At 31.2% G+C, this 12,859-nt stretch overlaps 1 protein-coding gene, 1 long non-coding RNA gene and 1 other non-coding gene across 5 annotated transcripts; 1 reads left to right on the forward strand and 2 right to left on the reverse strand.

The window, feature by feature from the left end:
* Positions 1-1,494: 1,494 nt before the first annotated feature.
* TRNAS-AGA (transfer RNA serine (anticodon AGA)) lies at positions 1,495-1,576 on the reverse strand. The gene has a single exon. It is a non-coding gene; the product is annotated as a tRNA-Ser (tRNA).
* Positions 1,577-5,591: 4,015 nt separating this feature from the next.
* Positions 5,592-10,259, forward strand: LOC129309261 (uncharacterized). Of its 3 annotated transcripts, none has more exons than XR_008592886.1 (4): positions 5,592-6,440; positions 6,603-6,679; positions 7,848-7,988; positions 9,002-10,259. It is a non-coding gene; the product is annotated as an uncharacterized LOC129309261 (long non-coding RNA). The 3 variants fall into 3 exon arrangements; XR_008592884.1 differs by having other exon boundaries at positions 5,592-6,423; XR_008592885.1 differs by lacking the exon at positions 6,603-6,679 and having other exon boundaries at positions 5,593-6,423.
* Positions 6,503-9,345, reverse strand: LOC129309260 (calcium-dependent mitochondrial ATP-magnesium/phosphate carrier protein 2-like). The gene is made up of 4 exons (XM_054950749.1): positions 8,844-9,345; positions 7,367-8,146; positions 7,167-7,257; positions 6,503-7,009 (listed from the first exon to the last, which is right to left on the reverse strand). The coding sequence occupies exons 1-4, from the start codon at positions 9,328-9,330 to the stop codon at positions 6,817-6,819; spliced, it is 1,551 nt and encodes a 516-aa protein (XP_054806724.1). The 5' UTR covers positions 9,331-9,345; the 3' UTR covers positions 6,503-6,816.
* Positions 10,260-12,859: the final 2,600 nt, after the last annotated feature.

Here is a 12,859-nt window from a genome sequence, read left to right on the forward strand (position 1 = left end):
AATTCGTTGAAGATGTTTCAAATATTGTGAAAATATCTCGGTGTAATTAAGAGGTTATATGTGAAGACTCATTTACTTCAACCACACTTTTATGACACTTAAAGCAAACGACTGTTTTTAAAGCACTATGAGGATGGGGATGTGTAACGATCATTTACGAAATTTTTATGCTGTGTGTAAGTTAAGATGTCCACCTAACATAACTTATTATAAGTGTTGTTTTCACGCAAATTGGTTGGTGCAAGAGGTGACCGTACCACCATTACCATCATATTCTATTTTCCCAACCCTTTTGAGGTAAATAATGGGATTGAAGTGCAAAATTATCTAGAAATTTTTTTTCAGGAGCTTTTGGTATCTTAAAATAAATAATGTTGTATTAGTTCCCAATTTGTTAAAATAGTTTGATATTGATGGTTAAATTCTAAGAGTATAACTTAGCGGATTGGAAACACTTGACCTTTCTTATAAAGTTAATAAGTATCTAATATTATTATTAACTTTAGGATATTAAAAGTTTGTGAAAAAAAAAATTTATATTTTTAGACCTTGGGCACTTGAATTGCAAGAGATTTAGGCTTCAACTTGCACTCTATAGTGGATTTGAAGAGGGGCACAGCTATTTTAATGATTTGGGCTTGATTCATGTTGTAACTATACTTGGACCCTTATTGGATGGGTCTTTTGTCACCTCTTCAAGGCACATGGGTTCTTCACTTGGTTGAGCAACATGTGGATCATCATTAAAAAACCCCTCCTTGGATGTCTTCTTGATGTTTTGGGCTCCAGTCAATGGGCCACCAAAACTTGTCAGTAAATCCTCAAACACATTAAGCTTACACTATTGGACTCGATCCTTATTAAACAGATGCGGACTTTCTTATGAATGGACTTGAGTTCCACCAAGCATGCCAATTTCATTCCTTGGGCCTTGCTCGACACGACTGAGCTCTACCATCTTAGTTGGTCTGTTTGAAGTTCTTCATTAGCCCATTGGATTTGTGTTATTTTTCCACTACAATTAGCATCCACAAAAATTTGGAACTCTGCTCAAATAGAGATTTTAAAGTGGTTGAAGTTCAATGTGATTGTACGGAAGCAATTAATCTTATTAGCAAAGAGCATAGTATGCAACACCGTTTTCAAAGTGTCATTCCTGAAGCTGCAAGCCTTTCATGTGAAAATTGAAATATATCTACTAATTTTATATATGAAAAAGCTCATAGTATAGCAAATAGTTTAGTTAGGAAAACTCATGACCATAATTTTAATTTTTATATCTTTGATCATTCCTCACTTTTATAGCAATGATGAGAGACAAGACATTTAAAAAAAAAAAAACGGTTCTTGTATTTGTTCTGTTTCTTTCTTGCTGAATGAATTATTTTTAGTTTGCATTTAAAAAAGATAAAGATCCCGCTTTGCGGATTAGAGCCTCTCCTTGGGCTGATACAGTTGGGAATGAAGTAAAAGAGGAAAGGAAGGCTCAAAAAGCGTGAACGGCAGGATTCGAACCTGCGCGGGCAGAGCCCACATGATTTCTAGTCATGCCCGATAACCACTCCGGCACGTCCACGGTGATGGTGTTTTGTCGTGTCAATATTTCTGAACTCATTAATAATTATGCACTTTATTTATTCAATACAAATTATGAAATTTAAATATCATTAAATATAAATTAATTCTAACATGAATGATAGTAAAAACCAGAAATACAACAAGTTAAATGGACATTTTATTATAAAAATAATAATATATAAAATTTTATTTAATTAAATTGATATAATTTTATTGGATGGATCATTAATGATATAATACACCAAATCCATCTAAAAGTTTCTCCAAAAAAGATATATATTTATTACTTTTACTGGATTTGGATCCAATAAATTCTTGTCTATTATTTTCGGCCTAAGTTAAGCCTGATATTTACTATTTCAATAAAAAAAGTAATTATTTAATCCCTATAATTTTAACTTAATTATAATTTAGTTATAAATTTTAACTTGTTGTATCTTAGTCCTTATAATTTTAATTTAGTTGTGACAAAGTTCCTAAACTTTAATTTTCTACAACTCAATTCTTATAATTTTCATAATTTAAAATAATGGTCCTATATCTTAAAAAATAAAATTATAAATATTAAAAATATTTTAAAATTTAGAGACTAATATTTTAAATTACAAATTTTTTTATAATTATAAAGATTAAAATGATCTTTTATAATTTTTATTTTTTTATAATATATGGACCAAATTTTAAATGGTTAAAATTATAGGGGATGAGTTGTACGAAGTCAAAATTCAAAAACTAAATTACAATTTAGTTAAAACTATAAAGACTGAAATGAGTTAAAATTTTAAAAATTAAATTATAATTGAGTTAAAACTATAGAGATTAAATGATTAATTTTTCCTATAATAAAGTATTAGAGATTAAGTTTCTCATGCAAGGGATAGATCTAGATAGCATTAGACATCAATACAACTCTGCTGTAACAAATTTTGTCACTTTCAAAATTTTCATCATTTTTTTGGATTTCAAGCTAAGTTTAGTAGAGCTTGTAATTCATGACAAGTCTAAGGAACTAACCCAAACTCACATAAAAAATTTAGGCCAAACTTAGGAAAAATATTTTTTTTATGCTCAAGCTTATTTGGGCTAGGTTGAAGCCTAAAGGAATTTAGACTTGACTTAGTTGGTTGAGTTTTTCAAGAAGTTAAGCTTGTTTAAATTCATACTTATTTAGATTGAGCTTGAATTGGCCCGATCTGCTTGAATTTATAGATCTAAAGTTTAGAAGCTATGACAAATTGCCAAGTTATTAGAAATTCCAAGCCAACCAAACAAAGCATAGACATGAAGTAATAGATACCTTTTTTTTTTTGAATAAAATCATATTGACAATAAAAGCTTTTGTAATGAGTATTCAACATAGCTGTATATTTAAATTTAAATTTGAAAGCACCAATTAAGCTAGCATAATTTCTTAATAGTAAACTACATGCTCGTTGGTAGTAATAGAAACCTTTTCTTTACTTCTAAACTAAAAAAAAAAAAATCAAATTCACATCTAATTATCTATCACCAAACAAAATGATCAATCTTGGATTAGTTTACCACAGCTCCGCTAAACCAAACATTAACCAACCCTACCTACACTACTATACTACCACATGGGAGGTTTCTACCTTAAGGTCCATTGTGTACGGTATAATGATTTCTATAGGCGTTAACTTCTAAGAGTGGAAAGTAATGAGATTCCCCGACATGTTTAATTATGATATATTTGTTTATAATAATATTTAAGTAGGTTTAACATACCATATCATTTATAATCTGTTTAATTAAAATATAATATTTAAATAAAATTTAATAAAAATTAATTATAATATTAATAATAGTAGAAAGAAAAAATATAAAAAATTAAATGTGTATCTTATTATAAAAATAAAATTAATTTAAAAAATATCATACACAATCTTATTTAAATTACTTAAAAATTTTAATTAAATAAAGTGTAAATAACTTGTTCTTGATCAATCTAAATATTTTCCATCCTTGCGTTATTCCATGAAAAAGCTGTTCTTTGATTATAAAAATGAACAAAGAAGTTGAAGATTGCTATTCTTCGCTCATTTTGAGAATGGATTTGGAGATTCCTTTCGTTGAGAATTTCCATACACGGTGTGCGTGGAGGAATCTTTGCGATTAATTCGAACGAATGATGCTGCGTGGTTGAAAATGAACGGCAAGATTGGTTCACGTGGACCACACGAGACTTTCGCAACACGCTATCATGCATCCTTTTATGTTAATATTATGCTCGCTGACCTTCTAGATTTGGTGCGTCCGCGTTCCACAATGGGTGTGGATGGTGCCATGTGCCATCATAATTTGCCCTACAAAATTGGAAATGCTTATCTATGTCATTATTCTCTCTTTACACATGGCTGCTTTTGCTGCTTTGACATCTACATGTACCTTCGAGTCATAATTGACATTATTGTTATAATAATGGGCCCAAAAAACAACATCATTGTTATTATTTTATGGTCCGAATCCAGTCCCTTCCAACAAGAGCTATCCATTTGCTCCTTTAATAGTTAATTCTTGTTTCCCTCAATATTCCTTTTGATCACCCTCCTTGTTTTATCTTCACCTTTGCTGTATGCAACATTGTTGCATTGGAAAAAAAAAAAAAAAAACTTCCTCTATCCTAAATTACATAATACCTTTTTTTAAAAAAAATTATTTTAAAATATAAAACATTTTGAACAAATTAAAATTTCATTAAATATGTCAATTTTAATATTACATTTTCTCTCTCTATAATTAATTTATGTCCCTTTTTTTAATATATTAAATTATAAATATTTTTAAAAGTTTATATTTTTATTTTTTTAAAAAAAGGTTATTAAGTGCATTTAATAAGGTGTATTGGTATGTAAGATTTTGTCTAAAAGTATCTTATAATTTGAGACGGGGGAGTATAATAATAGATGCCTAAACTTCAATTGTGTTTTGTTTTACCCCCTATAATTTTATTTTCATTTTTCTCATTTACTTTAATTTGATTTTTCTATAATATTAGTCCATATAATTTTTAGAAATATACATAAAGAACATGATTTGATGTTGATGGAGTTAATTTTCCTGAAGTATATTTAACTCCTTAAACCCTTTTGTCTTTCAGAGATTGAAACTTCTAGACAAAGACGTTCTTTGCCCTTAGTTTCGTTCATTTTCATCTCCTACATTATATTCAAGTCAAATATAAAAGAAAGATGTTTCCCTAACTTTTATTTTTAATCATATTTGGTTAATTTATTTCCATATCAACATATTTTTCATGTCAATAAATACATGTCAACAAATAATCATATTTTTAAAATTATAACTACTAACATTACAAACGGATCAAAGTAAAAGGATCAGGAAAAATAAAATAAACTTATAAAACTAAAAACAAAACACAATTAAACTACAGAGACTTACTAATGTATTGTGTCCTTCTTTTATCTTTTTTTATGGGACCTAGGTTGGTCCAATTAGTTGAAAAATATTTAGATAATTAGATTAGTTGAAAGCTTGAGACAGTCATTCCATTGATAATGCTATTTGATGACAAATTATCTATTCGTAAAATACTACAAATTGACATTTTGAGCCAAGCGGTTTTTCTATACCTGTTCAAATTGCATGTCATCAGTATGGGATGAGTACGCTTCCAGTAATTTATCGCTGATATCATTATTCCCTTTTTAAAAAAAGATGTCAAAATATTGTTCCTGTGTTTGTTTTTGTCTAAAGCAATAAGAATAATTATATTCACACATGGGTAATGGAGATGACAAGAATCCATTCGGGAATAATTTCCTCTATGAAATGTAATTCTTTTTTTGCCTGGGCTGATCTGTTCCATTTTGTTTGCCTTTTCTATTATTATCTTTTTCCTGATATTCTCCAACTCCACTGAGAAAAAAATTCACATATTTAGAATGAATAAAAGTGAAATAACCATTTTCCCCCCTTCCAGGGCACTATATATGTTCATTTTTAGGAATATAAAAGATCCAATAAAAAAAATTCCCAACTCCGAGTATATAAGGACCTTTAGGAAAGTTGGAAGAACAGGTAAGAATCCCAAGTGTTCACTTCCTTCCCCAGCACAGAAACTTGACCTCAACCCATTAACAACATGGCTATGGAGGAGGAGGAAGAAGAAGAGGAAGAAGATGATGGTGGTGGATGAATTCAGTACTTGCATACTAAGCTTATATGCTACTCTTCTCTCTCTGTTATTGGAAGAGAGAGAAGTGGAGAAAAAGGCAAGTCATAGAGGCAAAGGGAAGGCAAAGCCTTTCTTCCAGGTTTCATTCATGAAGCTGCATCGCTGTCATACCAGACATGTTTAGCAGTTTCTATCTAAAATCAGTCTTTGTTTTGTTGAATGTTGAAGGGGCCATGGCGCTCATTTAGTTTTTGTTTTCCCCTCTGTTCCTTCACCCACTCTTCACATAGATAAGTCGGTCAGTCATTCCAAGTGTTTCACTCAGAAACCTTTGTATTAAGATGCAGACACTGACGTGTGGCGAGTAGCTTGAAATTAGGGTTTGTAAGCTTCTGCTGCCTGTTTTTTTGGAAACCATGAATAAACTGTATCGCTGATGAGTGTTGACTGTTTTCCTACAGCTAAGATTATTCTGTTTTGGATAAAAGCTTGCATTTTTAACGTTATACCCTTCTATTCCCTCCTTGTAACAGGTCTGAAGGAATTCTCTGTAGGTAAACTATAATATTGATCTTCATAAGGTTTATCACTTAAAACCGCTTCCTTGCATATACATCAAGAAGAAATACAGAGTTGCAACAAATCTACAGAAACAATCAAATTAAAAGGGTTCGTTTTGACAAATACAGGTTCGTAAATGGTAAATGTGAGTACTTCCCAAAAAGTTATGCGTTCTTCATCATGAAATAAGAAAAAGACATGATGGCATCTATCAATCTCATTCACTCATAAATATTCATGACGATAACTAGAGGTAAGGAGAGATGAAGCACAATCTGACCTTTTTTTTTTTTAATGGCATAACCAGAGAAAGGAAAAAAAATCATGTATCAAACATCAAAGGGCATGATATGACCCTGATTTCGCACTCAACTTCTAGCTCAGGTAAATATGGGCCAAAATTTTCCGGCTACAAAATTGTGATTTAAGATATCTATGGGGAAATTTACTGTAACGATTGCAACTCTTCCTAATATTGAGATTAGCTCAGTGGCCTCAGGCCATAAATAACCATAACAGTTCTAATTCAAATCTAGTCTCTTGTTCATACTTTCATAGACCAAGTAAGTAATGCTTGCGGCAGGAACAACTTTGAGAAGATTAGGAAGGAGACCCTTATAGAAGCCTTTAAAACCTTCATTCTGAAAAGTTCTCCAAAACGCATCAGACATTCCCTTGTAAGCAGCTGACGTGTTAGCCCGCTGTGCCTGCAATCTGAAAATTGCGATAATGTATAATCTCAGAGCAGAACCAACAAGAACATTACTAGCTTACAAGAACACCCATGATACCATCCTCCACTCGCAGAACTCTCCTTTTTTTTAAAAAAATTTTATTGAACAAGAACTATAATATTGAAAAAATTAGATACCTGGTACGGATAACCTGTAGAGGATATACACAAGTAGCTCCAAGAGCTCCAGAAATTGTTCCACATCCCAGTTGTATCAAAGGACCAGGTTCTGTTACAGTAAAAAGAGACGTTTGAGTGCCTCAAGTGAATTTTCTGAAGGGTGAAAATTAATCATTTCATAGATAGCCAACTCATAAGGATACAGTGTATATCATTACCACTATCTTGAAGAATATATCTCTTAGATATGTCTTTCAAGGTCTCATATGCAGTGAGATCAATGCCAGCATAAGGAATTATACCAAGAAGAGACGGAAGGAGTCCTCTGTAGAAAGCCCGAGGCCCCTCTTGAACCCATATATCTTTTGTCAGTGTTCCAAGATTAGGAGCCTTTCCACCTTCAGAAGCAAAAGTCTGTAACCTAGTTTTAACAAGATCCATTGGATAGATAGCAGCCTGTGCAACTGCCCCAGCCATACCACCAGCAAACAACCTCCCAGGGGTATCAATATCCGTGTGCCCTTGAGCATCCTTCACTACATTTTTCAACTTTTCATATGCATAAAATTTGATGGCGCTTTCTGGTGCTACCTTGACAACATTTAATCCATTACCTCGGAAAAACCCTAATAAACCATCCTGCTGCCATATCTTCTTTATTGCTGGCATAATCGAAGCATTTGATGTCTGTACTTGTAGTGCGACCTTTAGGCGATCGAGAGGAGCGGTTGCAGTACGAGAAGCAGCTCCAGCTATTCCCCCTGCAATGAAGTATTTGCTTTGGTTCACATGCTTGCTGATACCTTCTGGAATGACAGCCTGTTCTCCAATGTCTACAAGGTATACCCTCTCCCAGTGGTGATATATATTTTCAATAGTTGCTTCATGAGGATAGAGTAGAAGAAAATCTCTCCATTCTTCAAAAGTGATAATTCCGTTATTATCTTTATCAACATGCTCCACAAAGCGGGCAAGTTCCTCATCATCAATCTGGATCCCTGTAGTATAGAAGGCACCATCGCTTATGAATAACATACTGCAGAAAGAATTGAAATAACATAGCGGAAAAGTCATCCATAGAAAGCATGTAAGAATGCCATCTCTAAAATTTATTAAAGAGATGACACAGATTTTTCCATTTAAAAAAAAATGAAATCAAGGAAATAAGTCTCTGAATACAGAATAGGCCTCCCCCATGCAGATCAAAAGATTAATCTTCAGATTAAAATAAAATAAAAAAAACCAAATAGTTTCTCATTACAAGAGAAAAGCTTCCTAATTAGAGTATCCACACCAGTTTGAAGTAACTATGAAGTGTACACCACCAAACAAACGTCACTATGCTTTCAAACACTTCTACTACGGTTTCCACTTGATATTAAAACCACAGGCAATGAAAGTTTAGGGAGAGAAATAGTTATGTAAACATATCTTGACTCGCCTACGCAAAAGGACAATGGTACAGAGCCACATCAAACAAACTGCATCACTAAAAACTTCAAAAGCACAAAAGCATACAGAACAAAAGGTACGGCAATTATAATAAGTAAGATCCTGGTGCAAATAAAAACAAAAACATAACGCAACAGAGAAAGGCAACATAGTAACAGTCAATGACAAAAACCAAACTGAATGCAATGAGGGGTAGAAAACACGCAAACACACACACAGAGGGGGGATTAACTAGAAGATTACCAGCCTTAACAAGCGCATCCCAAAGCTCTTCTGGAAGAATGCAGCCATTGTGTTCAACATCAATAGCTTGAAAGATGCGGTAAAGTTCTAATTCCTTATCATCCATGTATCGTCGGAACTCATGATAATCAATTCTGCCATCTCTGTTGGCATCGCAGACCTTAAAGAGATCCTTAGCATACTTATACTCAGACGGAATCTGTAGGGCAGACAGGCCAGCCTCAATCTGAACATAATCCAGATACCCATTATTGGCAGCATCGAAAAAATTGAAGAGGCTACGAATTCGAAGATCTCTCTCGTCTTTGGTTTCACGTAAAGCAAGGAGGACATGATCAATCGAAACCGATCCCTTTTTCCTGACGGAATTGCTACGACCACCGCCTACGCCGCCATGATCGGAAGCTTGGGCAACGGTGGAATTCCCTAAAGCCTTGGATTTCGCTTTCGCGTCCACATTGGAATAACCCACACGATCGGCGTCCATAGCCTGGCCAGCCCCAGACACTCTTTATATACTCTCAATTTTGTAGAAAGAAACTCCCAATATATTCTGAACTTGAACTCAATTTCGAATGCAACTATCTCAGCTTAGTAGGGTCAAAATGCACACGTCACAAAAAAAGACCTCTGATAGACACCTGACTAGTGGCTAAACTTCCATGTTCAAATATATCTAGAAATATCAACAGAAAATCCTGCCGATGATAGCGATTGAATTGAAGGCCAAAATCTCGTCAAGACGGGAAGTTACCTGAAACAAAAACTTGCAATTGGGGACAGTTTTAACTTCCGCTTCGATAAATATCAGTAATACTAGTATCCAATGAGCCAATTTAACTAGCTTTCTCTTCTTCCCCTGCAATTGTGGCTGCACAAGGAAGAAACTTTACATTGTCTCCAGAATCGAAGACCTTTCTTAAGGCTAATCGTCAAGCAGAGTCTTGAATTTGACAGGTTTTCCCACAACAAAGAAGGGTAAAAGAGAAAAAGCGGAAGAATAAGGAAGAACGAAGAGCCGATCTTATTGGATATTCTTCCCCACAAGTGCAAAAAAACAATCTGACCTTGAATTCGTTGCACCTGTACAGTTGAACGTTGATGGATTTGCCGCTTCCTGTTTTCCACAACGAATGATTTACCGAACTATCACCATGTAATATTATCATGTGAGATTTGGGTTGGGTTGAATGGGCTTGGATCTTTGGACGGCAGTACACCTTGTATAGCTCAACAGTATTGGAAATTTGAAGTCCGAGTAAGACCATGACTCGGAAGTTGAAGACTTCTAATCTGAGTGAAGTTTGGAGATTGTATATTAATTTTCAAATTTGGAATGTGATCATTTCAAAATCCCCATTGTATCTTTGGTCAAAAAAAGAAAAAATCCTCAATGTATTTATTCGTTATTCAAGATCACTATATCAGTAGTTTGATTACTTTCTTGTTTCATTTGGATCTTTTTTATGATGAATATCTAAATTACACGAATATAAAGGTAATGATGAAAATACATTATAACTGTTTTTAAGTAAATATATCAATTAAAATCATATTTTTATTTAATAATTTTGAGTGATAAAAAAATCACTAAATTCAAAATTTTTTCAAAATAATTTAATAAAAAATAAAAAATTATTAAAACAAGGAATGTATTTATGAAACATTATATCTTTTTTCAGTTCAGCCGATTCAAAATTATTAATTTATTTTTAAAAAATAAAATTCATATCAAATATCTCTTATTAAATATGTCGTGTTTGAAATATAACACCCATTATGTGGTTTTTTCATTTGGTATTGTTATAAAAAAAAAATATCACATTTGATGAAAGAAATAAGCTTTAATTCTAAGAGTACTTTTTTTGGCTAATTAATTCTTGAGAGTACTCTAGACAATGCTTATAACAGTCCCCCGTGGGAGAGGAAGCTAAGTTACCTAATTTATACTACAGTTACTTATATTTGTTCTCATTTTAGAAGATTTATGCACATCAAGTAATTGCCTATTCTAATTCGACCAATTATAGGCCAGTTTGTTGTAATTGTTTTATGAAAAAGTCATTTATTTTTTAAAAAATATATTTTATAAGCTTTTATGATATTTGTTTAGGATTTTAAAAATAATCAGAATCCCAAAAAAATATTTAATTATTTAAAAAAATTACTTTAAATATCTTTTAAAAATAATCTAATATGATATATGAAAGATAATGTTTCAAAAAGGCATAATATATAAAGATATCATAAAATTTTAAAATAATAAATTATTATATGTCATGATTTAAAAATAACTAATTAATAATTATTTTTATTATTACAACCAAACATAAAATAATGTCTGATTTTTTATATTTATAAAATAAATATATTTGTATTAAATTCATAAACTATATAAAAATTATTTATTTTTAAATTTAAAAAAACGAACCTCATATCAAGATGTAAATCATATCTTAAAGACTTAAATTTTTTTTTTATTGACAATAGGGCAAAAGCCCATCTCTTATTTATTATAAGAAACTAAATAAGATCAAATTCTTTATATCTTAAAGCAACAATTGGTTAAGGTCTTTATGAGGAGTCTTGATAATACTACAGCCAAAATTTTAACTTAGATTAGATTTTGCAGTTCAGTTAGCGCACATGTATTCTCTCAGTAAATCTTACCATAACTTGTCAATTCTCATTAATTAAATTGAGGGCATGTTGAATCTGTCACTGTTTAGCTCTGAAACAGTCTAAAGTTGTTGGGAACTCTTGAACCATTTAATCTGTAACTATTGTTTAAGAAACTACCATCAGATGTGCGATACTAAAGATTGTTTTTGTGGTAGTGTAAACTATAATCATGATTCCTTTATGATTATTTTATTGACTATATATGTCAAATACATTGGTTTCCTTCAGTTATTAGACGATACAAGAATGACCTTATTTGTGACCGATGAACCTGGGAACTTTTTAAGCAATTCTTTATATAATATTCTCATTTAAATTTACATGTAAATTTCAAAATATAACATTTACATTCAAGTTATTTTAAAAATATGTCATTTTTCTTGACCATTTGATTTTTCAATTTTGAGCTAGAAACATGCTATTTTGGAGTCAAAACTCAAAATAACATTTTCCAAATTATTGGATTTAGATATTTTATCGGATTAATTACATACAACTTGCTAAAATCTTGAACTATATGCCAATAACTTTCCTAATAATTAATCTATTATTTTACTAACATAATGCGATGTATCAATCACCATGGCTTTCATTTAGATTTTATATTAATAACTCCCTAAATTTTCAGTAATGTGTGCAGATAATTGTTTTAAACTTGAAATTGTAATATTTTATTATTAAAATAATTAAAAATAATTATTTTATTTTTTCATAAATAAAAAAATTCGAAGGGATCATTGTCAAGTCTTATAAATTATAAATACTGTTTACACATAATCTAAAATTCAACGTGGTTTTCTTTACCTCAAATTCAACGTTGCTATGATAATTTAGCTTTTTTTTTCAACCTAATTTAATTTTCAAAACGCCTACACAGTAAATGATTTAATTCCCAAAATTTTTGGTTAAATTATGTTATTATACTCTTTGAGTACCTGCTGCACGTTAATCATTTTTGTTAATTCTATGAAAAAAGGATTAATGAAAAATATATTTTTTAAATTATTGTGTGAATAACATCATGTATCTTAAATTCTTAAAATGTGTAAAAATTTTATTAAATTATTTAATTTGTAACATCTGACGTCCAAATATTAAATCTCTTAAATTTTTAAATGATTTAATTCCCAACATTTTAGGTTAAATTATGTTATTATATTCTTTGAGTACCTGCTGCATGTAAATCATGTTTATTAATTCTATGAAAAAAGGATTAATGGACAAGAAATTTTATAAATTATTGTGCGAATATCTTAACCAAAAATTTTATTAAATTTTAAAATTTGTAACATCAGATGCCAAATATTAAGTACGAGAAAAGTGGGATTTGGATT

The sequence above is a fragment of the Prosopis cineraria genome, unplaced genomic scaffold (assembly GCF_029017545.1).
Source record: "Prosopis cineraria cultivar Desert tree isolate PC_DT_omini unplaced genomic scaffold, ASM2901754v1 PC4, whole genome shotgun sequence".
In the NCBI taxonomy this organism is placed as follows: domain Eukaryota; kingdom Viridiplantae; phylum Streptophyta; class Magnoliopsida; order Fabales; family Fabaceae; genus Prosopis; species Prosopis cineraria.